The sequence below is a fragment of the Telopea speciosissima genome, chromosome 11 (genome assembly GCF_018873765.1).
Source record: "Telopea speciosissima isolate NSW1024214 ecotype Mountain lineage chromosome 11, Tspe_v1, whole genome shotgun sequence".
NCBI lineage: Eukaryota > Viridiplantae > Streptophyta > Magnoliopsida > Proteales > Proteaceae > Telopea > Telopea speciosissima.
In genome coordinates, this window is record NC_057926.1 from 10468849 (window position 1) to 10490307 (window position 21459).

Genomic DNA, 21459 nt, shown 5'->3' on the forward strand with positions numbered 1-21459 from the left:
CTACCTTCGTCAGCAACATGGTAATCCTAACGCATCTCTGCCCTACTACCCAAATAACCCACCACCCACTGTTCACTATACCTATCCCACCTACCCTTCTTCTTATAACCACCCCAACCCGTCCCTTTTACCCACGCCCCACCCATCAACTACCTTACCTTGGTACCCTGACAAAGGGGCTTCTCACCATGTAACCCCTGACATGTAATCCCTTTCTCAGCTTGATGACTACACGAGACAGGATCAATTACACGTTGGTAATGGTAAGAGCTTACCTATCTCTGACATTGGTTATTCTTCCCTTCACTTTTGAATCACACTTTTCATTTAACTAATGTTCTTCATGTTCCGTCTATTTCTAAACTTCTTCTTTTTGTTCAAAAATTTTGCAATGATAATAATGCATACTTTGAGTTTCACCCATCTCACTTTCTTGTGAAGGATCAGGTAACCAAGTCCACTCTGCTGTCCAGACCGAGTAAAGGGGTTCTTTATGAACTCCTTCTTCCTAGTCCTTCATCTACTCTTTCCGCTATTCGTTCTTCTGTTGACATATGGCATCAGTGTCTAGGACATCCGCATGAGTGCTTACTCCATCAAATGTTTAATTTAAATAATTTACCTTATTTTTCTTTGCGTCTTACTAATGTTTGTATGGCTTGTCAGTTAGGCAAAGTCAGTAGAATTTCTTTACCTATTATGAACAGTCGTAGTTTATTTCCTTTGGATTTGATTTATAGCGATGTGTGGGGTCCCTCTCCTATCCCGTCTTTATCGGGACATAGATTTTATGTTATTTTTGTGGATGATGCAACCAAATTTATATGGTTTTATTCTCTTGGGCGTAAATCTGAGGTTTTTCATATTTTTTCAGCAATTTCAAGCCTTAGTTGAACGACACTTTGATAGAAACATTAAAGCTCTTGAAACAAATTGGGGTGGAGAGTTTCAGACTCTCCCCACTTTTTGCCAAACTTGGAATCTCTCACAGAATTTTGGCACCTCATACCCACGAGCAGCAAGGGGCAATCGAACGCCGTCATAGACATATTATCGAAACGGGACTATACTTTCTTGGTCAAGGGTCGGTTCCCCACCATTACTTGACTTTTGCTTTTGAAACTGCGGTGTATCCAATTAATAGAATGCCTTTCGCTGTTTCCAATGGGGTGTCCCCTTTCCAACTTGTCTATCATAAATTATCAGATTACACTTTTCTTAAAGTTTTTGGTTGCTTATGTTTTCCGTATTTACGGCCGTGTAATAAGCATAAAATGGATTTTTGTTCTTTGTCGTGTGTCTTTCTCGGCTATAGCCCTTCCCATACTGGTTATCGCTATCTTCACATTCCTTCTAACAGGATGTTTATTGCACGACATGTTTGCTTTGATGAGCAGTCCTTCCCATTTTCCCAGTCTATATTGGGACCTCCACCTGGCTCCCCATCTCTTCCATCTTTCCCTCGGGGTTTTGCCCCCATTCGGCTCTCCCCCTTGATCCCTCCACCGCCCACGGGTGTGTCCTCATCCTTGCCAATGCCCATTGCTCCTATGCCTATTGTGGCTAACCCTCCCCCTTCTCCTTTACCTTTGGCCTCCCCTCTAGCCTCGGCTTCCCCCTCACCCTTCCCCGTGGCAACCCCACCATCCCTGCCCAGGCGAACTCTCCTTCTCAGTGACATCTACACCGCCACCACTGCACCTGCCCTGGTGCCCTCCCGTCCCCGCCGCTGCCTTCTCAAGATGTGCAGCCCCGGCCGCGGCCTCATGCTAGGTTACTAATGATATTATTGAGCCTCGTTGCTTTTCACAGGCATCCAAAGTTCCAGAATGGCGCACTACTATGGCCGAGGAATACAATGCCTTGATTCATAATGGCACATGATCTTTGGTCCCACGCCAGTCGTATATGAATCTCATAGGGTGTAAATGGGTATACCATATTAAACACAAAGTGGATGGGTCTTTAGAGCTCTATAAGGCTTGTCTTGTTGCCACGGAATTTCACTAGTAGCATGGCCTTGATTATGGTGAAACCTTTAGTCCTGTCATCAAGCCGACTACCATTCGCTCGCTATGTTCTTTCCATTGCCGTCTCTCACGAGTGGTTTGTACGACAATTGGACGTTAGTAATGCCTTCCTTCATGGTCGATTAGAAGAAGAGGTTTTTATGTCCCAACCGCTAGGGTTTACTGACTCCAATCATCCTAGTTATGTTTGCCATCTTCATCGCTCCATTAATGGTCTCAAACAGGCACCCAGGGCCTTGTTTCGTTGGCTATCTGACTTTCTTCTCCTTCTTGGATTTCATGGTTCCAAGACAGATACGTCACTTTTTATTCACAGAGAGGGTGCTCATGTCTGCTACATTCTCATCTATGTTGATGATATTTTGGCGACTAGCAGCGATTCTTCCATGATCTCTTCTTTATTGCAGCAATTATCGGGTAAGTTCGCCATCAAGGACCTTGGAGATCTTCATTTTTTCCTTGGTGTTCAGGCTACTCCACATTCTAAGGGGCTGCATCTATCATAGTCTCATTATATTTTTGATCTCTTGCGTCGCACTGGTATGACTGAATGCAAGCCTGTGAGCACTCCCATGGCCACTACCCAGTCGGCATCGATTGCCAAGGGTGCACCTCATTCCCACCCTACCGAGTACAGATCTGTTGTCGGTGCCCTGCAGTATGTGACTCTCACCAGACTAGATGCTGCCTTTGCTGTTAATCGTGCCTGCCAATTTATGCATGCACCAACTTCTGATTATTGGCAAATGGTGAAGTGTATATTACGCTATTTGAAGCATACTCAATCTCATGGTCTGCTCATTGGACGCTCTCCTACCCGATCCTTGCAAGCTTTCTCTGATGTGGATTGGGCAGGGGATGGCCTTGATCGCAAGTCTACCAGTGGTTTTGCTATTTTTCTTGGTCCGAATGTAATATATTGGACTTCTCGCAAGCAAAAAAATGTGGCCCGTTCATCTGCTGAGGCCGAGTACATGGCCTTGGCTGAATTGATTTGGCTTGAATCCCTTTTTGGTGAACTCGGTTACTCTTTATTTGGTGCCCCTATATTATGGTGTGACAATATTAGGGTGACCTATCTCTCGGTTAATCTAGTGTTCCATGCTCGAACAAAGCACGTTGAGATAGATTTTCATTTTGTTCATGATAGTGTGGCTAAGAAACAACTACAGGTTCAGTTTATCTCTACCAAGGATCAGTTGGCTGACACTCTCACCAAGGCACTTGGCACTGCTTGATTTTAGTTTTTGAGGGACAAGCTGAAGATTCGGGTGCCCGATTCTCCACCTTGAGGGGGTGTATTGAGTGTATATTCTCCCCTCTCACATTTTTCACATGTGCAATTGAATATTGTCACATGTGACATGGATCTCTACCAAGCATTGCAAGAAATATTCAAAATCCATAGAATATGGTAACCCAATATCTCATGTAATCTTTCCTTGTAAATCCAGTGAGCTCTCTCACTCTATATAATCTCTTTTATATACTTCAATTGGAGAAATCAAATATGCAGTGGAATATTACAACCTTAACATAAATCAATACAAAGCAACAAACTATGGAACCAAAATCAATTTACTCACAGCTAGGTCATGTGTCAATGCAGCAAATACCATTATTTTGCAGATAAACTAGTACACTGATACATCTCCAAAGAACAATAGATGGATATATAGAGAAGCATACGATTGTGTAGCGAAATTGCAAATAGTAATATAATACTTTCTTGAGAATATATCCAATGAGGCAAAACAATAAAAAAAGAGTCTACCTGACCAATCCCTCCAAAACGCTCTCTCAATTCTTCTGAAGTAACGTCTAAAGGCAAATTTAAAATGTAAATTCTTGTGTAGTCATGAGAATCGCCACAATTCTCATCACATTGCTTCACCTTCACCTGAGGCTCGGATTGAGCACCACCATAACCACCTGTAGTGCTTGGTACTTGAGATTTCTCTCTCCAGTATGAGGATCAAATACTTCAGTGGATTGAAAAAAAGTTAGTGCACCACCACAAATTTTATTTCTTACCTCGATCAGTTGTAGAGTTTGATGACACCGTCGCACGGTGGTGCGCTACTGCCTCAATTGCAGAGTTCAACAACTCCAACAGTCATGCGATGTGGAGAGAACGAGGGAATGAGGAATTAGGGATGTAGGAAGGAGAGACTGGCGAAGAGGGCGATGGCTTTGAAGATTGCAACTTTTGCAAGGACTTTTAGCTGGCCGGAAACAAGAGAGAAAGAGGATGGGTTGGTTCATCGTCGGAGGAGACGAGAGATTTGGGTAGATGATTTGCATTGAGGAATATTGACCAATATAGCTGTAGACGCTGAATTTTGTCAACCCCCGGCGATGATGACAATAGGACACGGACAAACATCGGTATCTCTCTCAAGAAGGACTCTTGTCCCTACATCTGAACCAAATCACCCTAACATCCCTAAAATGACTTATCATCCCAAAAAGGAGAAGAGAACCCAAAAAGACCAAGCCCATGGGCCCAGACAAGGCCCAAAATCAATGAAAAGTGACACTGCGCTCCCACGGCGCCGTGAACATTTCCACTGCTCTGTGGGGGCCCACCATGGCACCAGTGTATTTTTTTCACGGCGCCATGGAGGGGTGTGACATCAGCCTGCTGACGTCACCCACGGTGCCGTGGAAAAGTCCCCCACGGCGCCGTGGACATCTACACAGTGCCGTGGACATCTACACGGCGCCGTGGAGGACAGACCCTCCCCTATAAATAGGAGGGCCCCCCTCCCTCCAAAACAAGCTTTTCTCGGGTAAGGAGACCCTCCAGGGCTTGTTTTGCCCCCCCTTCTCACCCTCTTTTCCCCCGTCTTTCCCTCATGAGTATGTGAGTGAGTAGAGTTCTTCGACATGGGTAGATCCTTCGGTTACCCATCCAAACATAGAGCGATTCTGCTCTTAGGTATTGTTATCCAGTCAGTGTACGGATAATGAAAAACCCCCTTCACAGCCGTTATTCTGTCTGTATACAAATAACGAGAATCTCTTATATAGCCGCTACTCTGCCCAAAGTCTGAGTGACAAAACTCATCTCATATAGCCTCATTCTGTCCGATAAGAGAGAGACAAGCCGATCGTCCGTCTCCACCTGAGCCGTGGGACATCACATATTTTGCCCTCGGTGAGCTTTCATTTATTTCTTGTATTTCTAGACAGGTATCTGTCTCTTTGCCTCTCATTATTTTTGGCATAATGTAGACAATTAAAGCAACTCGTTTAGTATATATAACAAATGATTTTTTCTTTCTTTGTCAAGATTAGTGCATCATAACTTAGCCTTACATGTTAGAATAGGATATACTATCAAGGGAGAATATTCAAAAACCAACATCTAGTAGAAAGACCGGTTTATCCGGGCGAGGTGGGTGCTTAACACCTTCCCACCCTCGTAACCTGACTACTTACCCTGAATCTTTAACCAGATCATATGGAATCACATAGCCCTTTCCGCTAACCCCAGATGGGGCCACACCCATTGGGTCCTAGGCCCTAATCCTAGATGGTGACTCCATTTCTTTATAAAGCATGATCCCAATCCCCATGATGATATATCAGAACGATACGCCGTCATTCATCGAAGCCAATTCTTGTCGCTAAGAGGCTGAGGAACCCTCATCCCGAGGACCACGGTACTTACAATAGCCATTAACATTCCAAACCCAATCATGTTTGCCACCTCCATCGATCTTTATGTGGTCTCAAACAAGCCCCCCGGGCTTGCTTTCATCAATCGATCAAATTTCTTCTGGCTTTTGGGTTTATTGCATCTAGAACAGACACTTCGTTATTTATTTTTCACCAGGGCAATTCCATTATGTATGTTCTGATTTATGTTGATGATATATTGGTTACTAGCAACTCTTCTTTGTAGGTGCAGGCTTTACTGTCTGGTTTGGCAACTGAATTCTCCATAAAGGATCTTGAGCCGTTACATTTCTTTTTGGGTGTTGAGGCCACCCCTTATCGCACTGACCTTCTTCTCACCCAAACCAAATATATTCATGATTTATTATAGCGGGCTGGAATGGCTGATTGTAAGCCCATATTGCCCCCATGGCTACCAGTGTCAAGTCCTCTCACACAGGGGGTGCAGCGTTTTTGGATCCCAATCGCTATTGCTCCATAGTGGGGGCCCTATAATATGTTACATTGACCCGTCTAGATGTGGCATTGGCAGTTAATCGCGCTTGTCAGACGATACATGTTCCCACTGATGATGACTGGAGCCTAGTGAAGCGCATCTTGCATTACTTGAAAGGGACCTCCACTTCTGGTCTTTCCTTTGATAGGTCACCTTCCTTTACTCTACAGGCTTTTACTGATGCAGACTGGGCTGGCAGCCCCATTGACCGTTTTTCTATAGGAGGTTATGCGATATTCTTGGGTCCAAACTTAATTTCCTGGAATTCTCATAAGCAGAAAACTGTGTCTCGTTCATAGACTGAATCCGAGTACAAGGGTTTAGCTGACACTGCAGCCGAACTTATTTGGCTTCAGTCCTTATTCAAGGAGCTTTGCATTCCACAACCTACAATGCCTATTTTATGGTACTACAATATTGTCGCCTCCTACTTATCGGCTAATCCAGTTTTCCATGCTCGCACTAAGAATGTGGAAATAGACTTCTATTTTGTTCGTGAATGCGTTGCCCAAAACAACTTTAAGCTCAGTTCATCTCCACTACACACCAACTGGCCGATGCATTGACCAAGGCTTTACCTACAGCCCGCTTCCAATTTATGAGAGACAAGCTAAAGATCAGCTGGTGGGACTCTTCATCTTGAGGGGGTGTATTGATCAATATAGCCGTTACCATTCTAGTAACGCGCTATATTGGATCTCCCTAGTGTCCTTATGTGTATAGACCTCTTACCATTCTTGACTACATGTGATAATAGAAACCTTCTATCGTTATCACATGTAGGATATCACATATAGGACTCCAACCTTAGCAAGGTTCTCTTGTATTTATATACTCATACTGTAACCGATTCTATAGAGGAATATTATTCAACATTCTATGTTAACAAGGAAGATGGGTAGTGCAAAATTACATTTAAACCCTTTATTAAAAAATTAAGCTAATTTTCTTGGGTTTCCTGGATTTTCTGGCAATGAATGTGATTTTATTCAAGTATCCTTACAAAATTATTTCCAACTACGTCCTAAACTTTAGTTTTAAAAGGGTAGTAGGTGTCTTGTTATGTTTGGATAAATAACAGACCCTTGTTACATTAATAATTCCCCAAAATAAAAATACAATTAAAAATAGAATTCATCATTATCAAATGTTCAAAAACTCAGAGCATGCCTCATGCCTCTTCGTCGAGGTGTTCCGACCATATTTTCTTAGTCACATCCCTGATGATCTTAGACCGATCTGTCATGTTGATCTTTAAAGATGAGTTGTCATCTATTATGCTAGCTGTATAATTGAAGAACAAAACTACATTGAAACTTTAAAGGCATAATAAGCAAGACAAAATAGGTCATTATTTATCCTTCAAATAGTATAAGTGGTAACATGTAACACAAATAAGAGAACTGGAAGATAATCAAATCTTCAAATGCTACTCAATGTAGAGTTTTTGTCCAGATCACTCCATTCTCGTTCATCCAATGACAGACTTCAATTAAGTCTGGGCCAAAACCCAATAGCTTAAAAGCAAGATGGTTTGGACTCCAAGCTGAAGTATCATAGTGGCATGCCATGATTGCATGATTCACTTTCTTCCTAGCATGTATATCAACTGCGTATACTTTTACTTTCTGAAAAACATGGCAATAATAAACTTGAAATAGGAATGGTAGACTATGACATATGATTGGTGGTTCAAACAAGTTTCCATGGATGACTTTCACAGCTCCAATTGTTACATTCTCGTATGATCCTTCGATGCTCTCAGTACTCCATACACGTACATTGTGCCCTAATTTCTTGACAACAAAATCAATGAGATCCTCGACAGAAGTCGCACACTCTCTCTGCTCACCTCGAATGGGGCTCATTTCACATATCTTGAGGCTGTTTTGAATATACTCTTCCATGTTTGATTCATCCACCACACCAAAAAGCTTCTTCAATTCCTTAATCTGGGCAAAGGAAAATGGGATTTTTGATGCTAGACGTCGCGGTAAGAACGATTTATATGACATTGGATCCCTTAGATCAGGGACAGGCATGAAGCTTCCCTCTTTCACCATTGACTCTCGAAAATATGGCAAACCCCCTTGGCTAGCAATTGATAGGGGTGTTTCAGTTGGAAGGTCATCATATTTATCTTTGTCACCATTCCACTGGGCTATTGGTGGTAGGGTTGTGTTCTCCGTTTCCTTCCTCACTAGTGCATTTGTAGAACAAACAATATTAGCTTGCTTACAGAATGAACGTAGGTGGGAAATCAATTCATTTTCCTCCATGAGTTTTATAAACGCTGCCTCTTGATGTAGGCTTAATGGAGAAGCCTTCATAGCTAACCAATGCGGAGGGTGTGGAAGGCCAATATGTTCTTCCCAATACTGTGAGAAGGCATTTTCAGCTTGAAAGCCCTACAATTTGTGAAGAGAAAGTAACAACCAGATAAGAAAGATAAACCAGGAAAAGCAATAAATAACCATGTTCAAATGGATGGACAATGGAAAAACATCATTTTTCTTACTCTAAAGTATGATACTATCAGAAGTCCAGGCAACAGAATGGGATGCGCCATGGTGGAACTGAAACAGAGAATGAAATGAGATGGATATTTGCCTTTTGGGAATGTTTTAGGTTTGTTGCATGTAGAGGGTGTGGGTTCTTATAGAACGATAAATTATTAGTACCACCAAATAATAAAGGAGAAAGTTTTCCTTCACTGCGTGGTGAAGTTTCACCATATCATTCTAGGGTTCACAAACCCCTTTAGGGTTTTAGTATGTTTCCCAAAACACCCTTCCATTACCCTCCCACACGCATCTGAAACCCCGTCGTGAATGGATTCCCATCCACCATGACTTAAGGAAAACTTGGTCCAACAATAAAAGGGATATTTTTTGTGGTCCCTTAAACGGACAAAGTATTTTGTTCTTTCCCAATTTCCCTAAGGCTATCTTTAAGGCATAATTTCAATTGCACTTCATCATGCAACTTTTAAATTCCAAAATTACCCCTCAATTTTAGGTCATTCTCTTAAATCCTGTTTTCTTATTTTCGAACCTTATCTGGCTAGGTCTTTGTGTAAAGCTTGACCATTGTAGTCAACGAAAAGCTTCAAGAACTTAGTCATTTGGTATACATGACCAGAAATTTTGGAGGGAACCCAACCCTTGCATTGTTCATCCTGCGAAGGTCACATAAATTGATCGAGAACTCAACTTTGAAAAGACTTGGGAAAATGCAAGGATAGAAACCATATCATGACAACTCAATTTTGACACACATAATGTCGCATAAACTATTGCACTTGTTTTTGTATAAATTTTTCAATAAATTTTAACAATCAAATTATTAAATTCACTTTTACAATTATACCCACTAAAATAATAACATATGGCACAAACAATCTAAAAATGCTGTGAAGTTAACTTTTATTTCCCACCTAAAATGGTAATTGCAAACAATAACAAGAAAGGGAGTATTCACCCCCCCCCCCCCCCAAATAAAAAAAAACAAAACAAAACAAAACAAGAAAGGGAAACTCCCCAAAGCGCAATCAACAAAAGGGACCCAAGTCTTCCCCTTTTAAAAGGTTAAAAATCCCTTAATTACTTTGAAATTCCTAACTAGCACAAAATTGGGATGTTAACAACACTTTAATAAAAAAGTTGACGTCAAGCGTTATTTAATTAAAAAGTTATCTTTTTTGTGAAGAACCTCAGCCATACATTGTTTAGGTCAGAACAACCTCTCACATGGTTGGCCATAGGAACAACTCAAATTGCCATTCTAGGAACCAAATTTGAAACTTTCAAATCATTACCATGGAAGGAAAACTTCAATCGGAGAATTTTTTTAGGGGGTAGAAAAAGAGGAGAATTTTAACCACAAGAATAATTGGTAAGAACAATTTAGGCATAGGAAAGATAACACTGTCACTGTCGTTATTCAAGGAAATTTTGATGGTAAATAAATTAAGATATGTCTAATGTAGCAATAGGCAAATTTTCAATTTAAAAGCTTTATGGCAAAAAATTTTAGATTGACATGCTTAAAAGGTATCTCTAAACTAGTACACCAAAATTTACCAGAAAAAAAAAGGGTAAAGTACACGTACTCCCCTATAATGCACCCAATATTCCTCGTATCCCCCTAAGGTTCTGAAAAGTCCACGTACCACCCCTGCAAATTCCACGTACCACCCCTACTTTACCCCCTAATTCCAGATAAGTCCAAACCGTTAAGTTTAGCCGTTAAGTGCTAAAAATTTGACCATATTACCCTTTCTTCTATGTTTATAAATTTGAAAAGACCTAATTGCCCTGACCTATTTGTTCATAATATGAAAAGACCTTATGGCCCTAGCCTAATTTGATAAGACCCTTTTAGCCCCACTATTTGTTCTTAAGAACCTAACCCAATCTAATTACTAAAATGCCCTTGCTAGGGCATAATTACCAAAATACCCTCAAGATTTGAGGGTATTTTGGTAATTATGCCCTAGCAAGGGCATTTTAGTAATTAGATTGGGTTAGGTTCTTAAGAACAAATAGTGGGGGTAAAAGGATCTTTTCATATTATGAACAAATAGGTCAGGGCAATTAGGTCTTTTCAAATTTATAAACATAGAAAAAAGGGTAAAATGGTCAAGTTTTTAGCACTTAACGGTTTGGACTTATCTGAAATTAGGGGGGTAAAGTAGGGGTGGTACGTGGAATTTGCAGGGGTGGTACGTAGACTTTTCAGAACCTTAGGGGGGTACGAGGAATATTGGGTGCTTTATAGGGGGGTACGTGTACTTTACCCAGTGACAAAACTAGTACACCAAGTTTTGTCACATAGAAGGGTGTTGTGACAATTTCAACCGTATGGATATTAGAAAATGGTCTAGTGTTGGCCACAAGTGAAATATTAGACTTGGAAGAATATACCTCCCATGTATTGGATGATCACTAGTATTTTCAGCTGTCCATTTCTTCTTAAAATTTTCATTTTTTCACTAGATTTTCAAAGCTTTATTTTGCAAATTGGCCAATTCTATTGTGGCTAAAATTTGATATGGAAGCATGGAACCTTGGACTCTACTTGTCAACAAAATTTCAACTCTATCCAATATACCACATCGTAGATATTTGTGGAGGTCTAAAGTTACTATCGGACTAGTAAAACTTCTCCCATTACAGACTTGCATAACGAAAAAAAAAATTTCCCCCTCTCATCTTATTTTCTAACCTCAGTACCTCAACTGAAGGCCAATGTCAACCCTATTGACTATAGGAAGTCTCTATTCCACCATCTTCTCCTACTTTGTCACACTCAAAATGGCAATTCACCTTAGGCTAATGCAACCTGCTACATCTAAATATTCAAAACTCACTATTTAGCCATTCAAAAACTAGGAACTACATCTTTGAGTATATTCCTTAACAAGCTTTGCAAATGATGAGAACTTGATTTCAAGCAACTTGGCCGGAGAATCATATTCTAGTACAAGGCCTGCGTAAGACAAGAAAATATATCAATTTAATAGCAAGCATCAGAAAAGGATGAGAAAGCGTATTACAAAATTCAACTGAGCCTATTTGATTTGGTATATTTATTACTACCTACTAACCATTGTCAAGAAGGAGGACCATATCAATATCGAGAATTGAAGTTATCCTATGTGCAATTGTGATTACAGTAGACTCTGAGAAGTGTTTCCTAAGTGTTTTCTGAATTAGATAGTCAGTCGCAGTATCAACTGATGTTGTAGCTTCATCGAGTACTAACACTTTACTCTTCTTGAGCAATACCCGCCCTAAACAAGCTAGCTGCCTTTGGCCCATGCTCCAATTCTCTCCATTCTCAATCACTGCAATCACCATATGAAATGAGTTAGCTATTCAGAATCTTATTGTTATTAACTTTTCTTACCCTTCTTTTTGTTGGAAAATAGATTGGATCTAGAATGTTGAGTTGTGCACTAAAAGTTAGATATATCACAAAATACAAATTTTGGAAGGATTGTACACATGTGCATGAATAAATTGATATTGAGCATCTTTGGTATAGATGATTATGAGAAGAAACCAACCTGCAGAATAAAGCTTCCCTTCCTTCTTTCTAACTTCATCACCAAGTTGGCATTTATCTAAAGCCTAAGGCAACAATAAACTCCATGTTAACTTACCACTTTGCTTTATTATTCAAGATGACAAAGATTCATTAAAGATGACCTAAGGAATAGATGAAATGAACAAGTAAGGGGGTACCAAGTGGAAATGGAGAACAAGCAACTAAAAATAGTGAACTTCTTGGCTCCCAACTAAGAGGATCTCTTAGACCAAACTTGGCCAAAAAATGATTCAATATATTGGAACTTAAAAAGAAGGCAACCACGAGAAAGGAGTTCATAGAGATTCATGTCCCAACTAATCAAATGTAATATGTCTGTATTGTTTGTGTGTGTAAATTGTCATAACAAGAAGATATGTCAATGCATCTTATCTTTATCATTGATTTAAAGATTAGAGAAAATTACTTGGACACCCCATAGACTATTGTCCGTCGCTTACAATACCCAACTTTTCAAACAATTACTTGACACCCCCTGAAACTTGGCAGTGTTAGTCTGTTGTTAGTGTTAAAATAGAAATGTCCATTTTACTCTTATGTGTTATTTAACTTAAACTTATGAAGTTAAATGACCAACTTACCCTCCTTCTCCTTCGTTCTTCTTTAACTATTTCTTTTTCTTCTTCCTGCAACTACAGCTCAGCTGCAAAAGGAGGACTAAACCTCACTACCGTCACCATCAACGCATGATGGGTACATCGGGAGGGATTCTCGGTTTCTCGCCCTCTCTGCTCTTCTTCTTCTTTTTTTTTTCAATCGGTGGAACCTTAGAGGGAGTAGGAGTGGAGTAATAATCTCAGTTCATCTCATAGCAATAATCCACTTATGCAACAATAATCTCAATCCATTTGTAAAGGTCATAATTTTCAATCGGTGGAACCCAACAGTCCATTTGTAAAGGTCAATCGATGTACACCATTTGCAGCAATAATCTCATAATGGACAAAATCAAACTGCCATACTATCTTCAGCCTGTGATACCAGATACTTCAAGCTCAAATAATCCACTTATGTTGTTGGTATTGGGGAACTAATCTAGAAGTATCCCAATTGAATGATAATGAAATAATTTTCTTCAAAATCAGAACCATGAAGGCAGCGAAAATACTTAATCAGAAATCAAGTTTTTACCTCTATGAACAGAGGAATAGGCAACGGGATCTCAAATTTAAATTGTTTTTTTGTACTTGAATCGACCATGAAAGAGATTTATTAGGGTTTAAATCTGAAATCGATTAAGGGTTTTGGATTATTTTGATTCAAAATTTGTTTAAGAAAAGAGAATTTTTTCTAAAATTGATTAGGGTTTGAATATGAAATTGGGTTGTAGGAAGAAGAAGAAGGAAGAGGAAGAGGGTAAAAGGGTCACTTCACTACCCTTTAAGGGTAGTTTAGGCATTATAAAAAATTTAACCGATGACATCATCACTAAACTAACAGACAGGACCTACTTGAAAGAAATGGTAAACTGTGGGGGGTGTTCAAGTAATTGTTTGAAAAGGGGGAAGAGTAAGCAAACGGGCAATAGTCTAGGGGGTGTCCAAGTAATTTTCTCTAAAGATTATTAATCAAGTAAAAAAATAGCACCTCCCAGATTTGTTCATCGGTGTACTCTTTAAGAGGGTCAAGATTGCTTCTTACAGTCCCCTCAAACATTGTTGGGTCTTGTGGAATGATGCTCAACCTTGACCGTAAATCATGAAGGCCAATCATGGAGATGTTGATATCATCTATCAAAATCTGACCAGTTGTAGGTTCAAGCATGCGGAAGAGAGCCTGTACAAGTGTTGATTTGCCACTTCCCGTCCGTCCAACAATGCCAATCTTCATTCCTCCAAGAAAAGTGCATGTAAGACCTCATAAAACAAGAGGAAGTTGTGGGGCATACCGGACCTACATACAAATTAAATAATCAAACCATCAAGCTTAGAAAAACTCCATAAGAATAGGAAGAACTGACAAAAAATATTAGGCTTTTAAGGGTCTATTCTATAAAACGATGAAATAAGTAAGACATAAGGCCTTGAGGAATCTAGATTGGAGATTGCCTGTAGATCAACAATATCAACTTTCCCTTGTGATGGCCATTCACGACTTGGCCTATTTTCTTCTACCAACGGAAGGGGTTCACTAGGTATGCAAGCATATTGCAATATTCTCTCAACGGATATAATTTTATTCTCAACACTACTAAGATCCCATATGACACCATGCATACTGAAACCAAGCCCATATGTGACTGCTAAACCCACAACACCTTCAAGAGAGAAAAGAAAACAAAATTAATTCAAAATCATACTTTCATATGAGCAATCAATCAAGGTTTCCCTAGAGGATGATTTTATAAAATCTCAAGTTTAACTTGTTACCAGGATCGAGTACTCCCTTCAGCACTAATATCAAGAAAACCAAAGAGATGGCATATGTGATGGATGCCAACATATCCATGCGGAAGCATAACCACTCCATGGCACCAGAAAGATACAATTTAGGTCGAAAATACCCATCCACCAGCTTAAGATTTATGTCCATAAACCTCTCTTCTTGATTGAAACATCTGATTGTGGTTGAACCTAAACTAGATTCAGAAGAATGTTGTATAATTGGAGCCTGGCATACTCCAACTAACCGTGATAGCTCTCGTGCTGTAGATATGTAGTATTGCTACAAGACAAGGTTCATAAAAAATAAATTCAATACATTTTTTTTTTAAATGTATAATGAATGTATAATTAGTGTAAAAATGTTTATAAAAAAAAAATTAGTGTAAAAATGATATAAATTTTTTTCTATGAGCGATTTATTAATATGAGCTACTTATATTTATATGATTAATATTTACACTATCATCATGAAAGAAAATGTTGGAAAATATTTCATTCTATTTAATTTACTTCGATGTTCTTTATGGAATGGTTACTATCTTCTATTTTTATTAGATATTGATTGAATTATAAACTCATAAGTCAGACTCAACTCAACTCAGCCTTATCCCAACTAAATGGGGATAGCTACATGGATCATTTTTCTTCATTCATATCTATTCAAAGCTATACTTAAATATCCTGAAATTTTTATCCCCAGATTTTTAGATAAAATGTTTACTGAATAAGAACATAACTATATTTGAAATTTTGTGGTATTGGTTTTTCAGCAAAATCTTTAATCCTGTTATAAAAATTTCAAATTGAATTAATAACCACATGTGTCCATCCAATATTTTTACCAATCCAAAATTTCTAATGATGGACAAATAGTATGACCTAATTCACCATCACCCAAAGCACTTTAATGTGTAGTTAATGCAAAAAATGCAGTGTAGTGGACCCTAGGTACTTCACTTAGGCTAGCTGTGTGCTTTTGAATGCTTAGCATAGCCCACATGCTTCACTAAGGAAAGAAAGTAAGAAGTGAAGGAATGATGAAAAAAAGAAGGGAAGTGGAAAAGAAATATGGAAAGGAAAGAAGCAAAAAGAAGATTTTACCACTACAAATTATTAACTAATTAATAATGCGGCCTTGGTTCCTAGGTAGTCCACTTATATAGGTTTTTGTTAACTGCCCAAATATCTGCCACAAGAAAGTTCCATTGGAGCTCAAATTCTGTTCACCACCTTTCTATCTAACAAATTTTAGCTCTATTTAGTTGACAATTAAATTCTTGCAACTCTGGAAAACTTCAATTCAGCCATTGAATCTATAGGGGTAGAAGTCCAAATATGATGGGTCATACCATAGGAGATTGAGTCCAAAACTTGACACGACTAATCCAAATGGGTAACAATTAACAATTATCCAATGGTCGGTTTGACTAAAATAGCTCCTCTACATGACCAGAATTGTTGGACTACTAAGTCAAATCATAGCAATAGACATTTTCCTTAATCCTTAATATTTAGTCATTGAAAATTATTATTGATTTACTAATTTAAAATTGTTCATTAATTTATCATTTTAAAATAAGGAGAATTTTTGTGCACGGCCATGTATGGTGCAGGGTCATGCTTTGAACCGTTGGATGGGCACGAGTGTGTACAATACATTGCCCCTTACCCCATTCAATAATTGAAGGCATGATAGTGCACCATGCACATCTGTACATAAAAACTGTCGTTTAAAATTAATTATCTACTAATTTTTTTTCATAATTATTCAATGATTTATAATTTAGCTAGTTCATACAAGAGAAATTATTTACTAATGCATTATTTTTTAACTTATGTTAGTTATTATCTTATTTTAGTTTGAACTCCAACCAATGGAGCTACAAATAGAGTTAATAAGCCATATTATATTTATCCATACATATATAAATGTTTTATGCATATCAAAATCGCAACCATGTCACTCTAATTGTACATTTGTACTATAGACTTTGATGGTATGGTCTTTTTTGGTCATATTTTCTCAAACAATTTTGTTAAGCGAATGATAACAACTTTGCATTAATTATAATGAAAATGTGTAATTAGAAAAACAATTTTTTTGCATATATATAGATAGATAGATAGATAGACAGTTTTTATAAATTCAAGAAGAATATTACGGTTTAGATTACCATTTTCACACCTAAGCATATATGCATTCACCACCAAATCGATTTCAATGTGAATAAAGCAAATTCAAAATTCATTGATCAAAGCAAGCTTGAACCAACTTGTATTAGGGCAAGTTAACACTGGAAAATATGGTTGTGCTTGATTTAATCATGAGAACTGGAAGTTCCTGTAGAATTACCTGGTACCAGATGCATGTCACAGTCATCGGAATAAAAATAATTAACATTTGCCATGAAACTTGTGACATTACTGCAGTTGTTCCCAAAAATCCTATGATTGAGATAAGAAGTTCTTCAATTTCATGTGGAATAGTGGTATCAACTGCACTTTGATCTATGGATGCCTATATAAAAAATAGAGTACATTTATTTAAAACTATATCAACTTGTGTGGTCATCAAAACATGATCATTTGGATTCTAAGAGGTATTAAGCATATTTACTAACCCGATTTAGAATCCTTCCACTCGGAGTAGAATAAAAAAATGACATGGGAGCATGGAAAATGCACAAATGCATTTTGTTGAAGAGCAGAGTGGCTGTCTTGTATCCAACAGTAACAATGAGCATAGACCGTATAAATACACAAAGAGAGCTTCCAATGGTCAAACAACCATAAATAACAAAGATAATGAATCCTCTACCATGAGGTCTTATATTCTCTGTGGGAGTAGACAACACCATCCAATAGTTACTGACTATAAGGAGAAGCTCATAAAGAATTTGTGTCAGCAATATCAATGGTACAAAGGACCCTTTATAGCTAGCGGTAATATACTTTCAGTAGATTGAAAGACTAACTCCACCCTGTTCTCGCTTTTCTTCTTGGACAAGCTGCCCTTCTGGCCTAACCAGTTTTTTTGTTTTGTAGTTTTTGGGTTTCCCTTCTTCATCATCTTGAATAGATTTGTTTCTACTCAATATATTACCATCATCTTCCTCACCATTAACTAAATTATCCAAAGTAGCCCCATGTTTGACAGAATTAAGGTCGGCGAAAGCTTTCTTATGTGGACCCACTAACTCCATAAAATCAGTTCCTGAACTAAGAATTTCTTCGTACTTTCCTACTTGAGTAATCCTTCCATCTCTCATGACCTGTCAAGTGAGCGAATGTAAATAATCACTCTCAAACTAAGTTGAGGAACATAAAATCAAGAATTAAAGATGACATATTCTCACCATGATAAGATCAACAGAAGGTAAAAATTCTACTTGGTGTGTAACATAAATTACTGTTTTTGAACCCAACATTCTTAGCAAACACTCCTGTCACATAAGTTTAGATATTCACATTTAGGTACTCAAAAATAATTTGTAGCTTCTTCAAAGAGCCAAATAGTTATACATACTAATATACTTCGAATTTTATAGTGATAAGTAACATCAAACCAAAGGTATTATGCAAGAACATGCATTGCTAAACATCATGTGCTTGTATGTATTGTTTGGTTAGACAACCATGATTTCATTCTCTTAAATCAATAGCAATGAGATGTATAGCGACAAATAATTTCATCAAAGAAAGCTTTGGAAGTGGAGGTCAAGAATAGCTACCTTAAATAGATGAGTTCCTGTGTGAGCATCTACAGCACTAAAAGGATCATCAAGCAGATAAATATCAGCATCATAGTACAAAGCACGTGCAATCTGAATTCTTTGCTTCTGCCCACCACTTAGGTTGACCCCCCTATCCCCTATGATAGTTTGATCCCCCAAGGCAAATAATTCTAGGTCCTTATTCAATGAACATGCTTTAAGGATAATATTGTACCTTTCCTTGTCCATCTCCTTTCCAAACAATATATTGTCTACTATCTTGCCACTCTGTATTCAAGGTGATTGTGCAACATAGGCCTTCATCCCATTCAACTTAATGTCTCCAGATATCTTTGGCACTTCCCCCAATATGCATGAAAGTAGGCTTGACTTGCCTGACCCAATAAAACCACAAACAGCCACTCTCATACCTCGGTATACTCAAGAATTAAGATCTTTTAATGTGAGATTAGGGGAATAAAGGTCCCAAGAAAAATTTCCCTTAACTATCTCAATTGCAACTTTGGAACAATCTCTTGGAAGCTCTTGTACAATATTTGGATGAAGATCATCAAGACAGAGAAATGAGGCTATCCTATTAAGGGAAACTTTAGTTTGAACTACCATGGATATTGTGTCTGGGAGATTATAAATTGACCATCGCAACAACTCAAATGTTACAAGTGCAGATAGAATATTCCCTGACTCTAGCGGAATTCCTATAAGCACACAGAACCCAAAAGTAGCCATGGATACAAACATGGGAGCAGACAAGAAGACAAAGGCTGTTATAGCAGATGTATAAAGTAACTTTTTTAACCATATTGTTTCAATGTTCCTGAGATCAATTATCTTAGCCAAGAACTTCATCTCCCAGCCCTGGAGCTTGAGAATCCTCATATTCCTTAGGGCCTCAGATGTAACCTTCATCCTTCGATCCTTTGAATCCATCAATTCCCCTTGAAATTTTCCCTGTAGTTTTCCCAATGGAATATTTGCTAACATCAAAATGGATGTGGCAAAAAAAGCTACGATTGAACCAATACCAACGCTCTTGTACAAGATCAACAAAGCTAGTCCAATCTGAAGAGGCACCCTCCATATATCATGCAAATACCAACTAAAAAGGCCAATCCTTTCAACATCAATAGTTATCAAATTAATGTTCTCCCCACCAGTGTGGTCCCTTTTTGATTGGCTTGAAAGCGTAAGACCCTTTTTATAGATTATTGCAAAGAAGGCAGCACGCACCCTGTTTCCCATCAATCGCAATTGAAAAAACAAATGCCTCTCTGAGAGACACCTTATGAACTTTGAAAGAAAAAAAATGAACACTAGTACATAGCCTTTGTATTTTAGTTGGTGAGGGCTAGTGAGATACTGAACAAAGGCGTCAATAAGGTATGGTCCAACAAAAGTAGCCAATGTGCGTACAATTGAGAATAGTGCCGTCCATAGAATTTCTTTCCACGTTGAGAGAATTAATGCCTTCACCAACTTGAGTGTACTTACCTGACCAACATAACCACTACCATTACCATCTGATTCTAGTTTATTTCTAAAACGAGAAAAAACCACATTGGCACTGTCACAATTGGCAAGCTGAGGAACATCTTCGAGGTCCAACGTCTTTTTATACCCGAGTGTGAGCAAAGATCCCATCCAAGAAAAAGTAAAAATACTAAAAAGATTGGCATTTGCATAAGGGGTTACATTCTCTCTATCAACACTTGATCCTTGTCCATTGTCACCATTGCTTCGACTGGAACTAGTTTTGAAAAGAGGCTCCAAAAGATGAAAATATTCATCTTCGCTCCTATTGCCAAACAACCCAACATAACAAAAGAACAAACCAGCAATAATTGATACAACATCAGAGACCCATAATAGGAATGGTAAGGGTGAATGTTTCCAATACAATCTCAGATGTATAACAAGATAGGAACAACACATTAGGAAGTAGAAGGACCACCAATTCCTCAGTAGAATGGAGAATGTGTGCTCACTTGAATGAGAAAATTGGTTGTGCAAGTAAGTAGAGATCCCAAACCAAGTGAGTGTTCTGAATACAAAATCCAATTGGACAACAACATTTAGTTCAGACCAACCATGTCTATATCCAGAGAGGTAGTTTAACGTACATAGGAGAAGATAACAGAAAGACAGACCCACGCAAGATATAAAGGCTGACCAATAATATAAAAAGTACGCATTCTTTAACATTGGTTTTGAATTTTCAAGGGTAGGCATCGTGCATTTCTTGCAAGCCCAGGAAATCAATAAAACTAATAGAAATGTTAGGTGTGAAGAAGCTGAAAACCCATGCAGAAACATGGCTGAAGAAGACTGCGAAAATAATATCCAGATATTCATATCATTCTTTGATTCTTCAAAAGTATCCATGTTTGTAAAATTTCTTTTTTTCTAGTTCATAATTTGGTGGCTTAGTTCAAGTAGTTCCAATACAATCCTATCAGCTTTACCACAATTGGAATTGATGCAAGCCCATTTGCAGAAACAGGATGGAAACTCTAGCATTTAAATACCAATTACTTCCACCTTATGTGTTCCAAGAAGACTTAGAGCAATAACAAAGTCTCAATATCACCTTAGATGTAGTTGAACCTGTTCATGAACAGACAAAACAAAAACTATTTGAAAATATATAAGGAGCCAGAGGATTGTTAAAGCTTTTACAGAAATATCTAGAAAGGATGAAGCTGCAGTTATATATGATTTAGTTTATGTTCAATGAAGAACATCAATAGAGATTTATCAAAAAAAATAAAAGCATCAATAGAGAAGATAGAAACTTGATAATATGCGATGAAATAAACCAGTAAATATTTTAGAAATAACATAATGGACCAAATGATGAATTGTTGTAGATTTCAATGGAAAATAAAGAAGGAAATAAACAAATTAAACTTCCAAAAAATACCAGATCCATATTTGTAGTTCCAAATAATGTAACAATAGGAACAACATCAGGAAATAATTAACTTGCATGAAACCTTATCATACCATTGATGGCAACTTTA

General features: G+C 38.1%; 1 protein-coding gene and 1 pseudogene across 1 annotated transcript; both read right to left on the bottom strand.

Moving 5' to 3' along the window:
• Positions 1-7545: 7545 nt before the first annotated feature.
• Positions 7546-8817, bottom strand: LOC122645638 (polygalacturonase non-catalytic subunit AroGP2-like). Its single transcript, XM_043838958.1, has 2 exons — positions 8729-8817; positions 7546-8618 (listed from the first exon to the last, which is right to left on the bottom strand). The coding sequence occupies exons 1-2, from the start codon at positions 8777-8779 to the stop codon at positions 7644-7646; spliced, it is 1026 nt and encodes a 341-aa protein (XP_043694893.1). The 5' UTR covers positions 8780-8817; the 3' UTR covers positions 7546-7643.
• A 2996-nt stretch (positions 8818-11813) lies between these two features.
• LOC122645637 lies at positions 11814-20737 on the bottom strand (annotated as a pseudogene).
• Positions 20738-21459: the final 722 nt, after the last annotated feature.

What these genes read in the sequence shown, in the direction of transcription:
- LOC122645638 (XM_043838958.1), bottom strand. Translation starts at nt 8,779, where the DNA reads ATGGCGCATCCCATTCTGTTGCCTGGACTTCTGATAGTATCATACTTT. An exon ending in TGATAGTATCATACTTTAGA is followed by an intron (nt 8,619 to 8,728) that starts GTAAGAAAAATG and finishes CACAAATTGTAG; the next exon opens with GGCTTTCAAGCTGAAAATGC.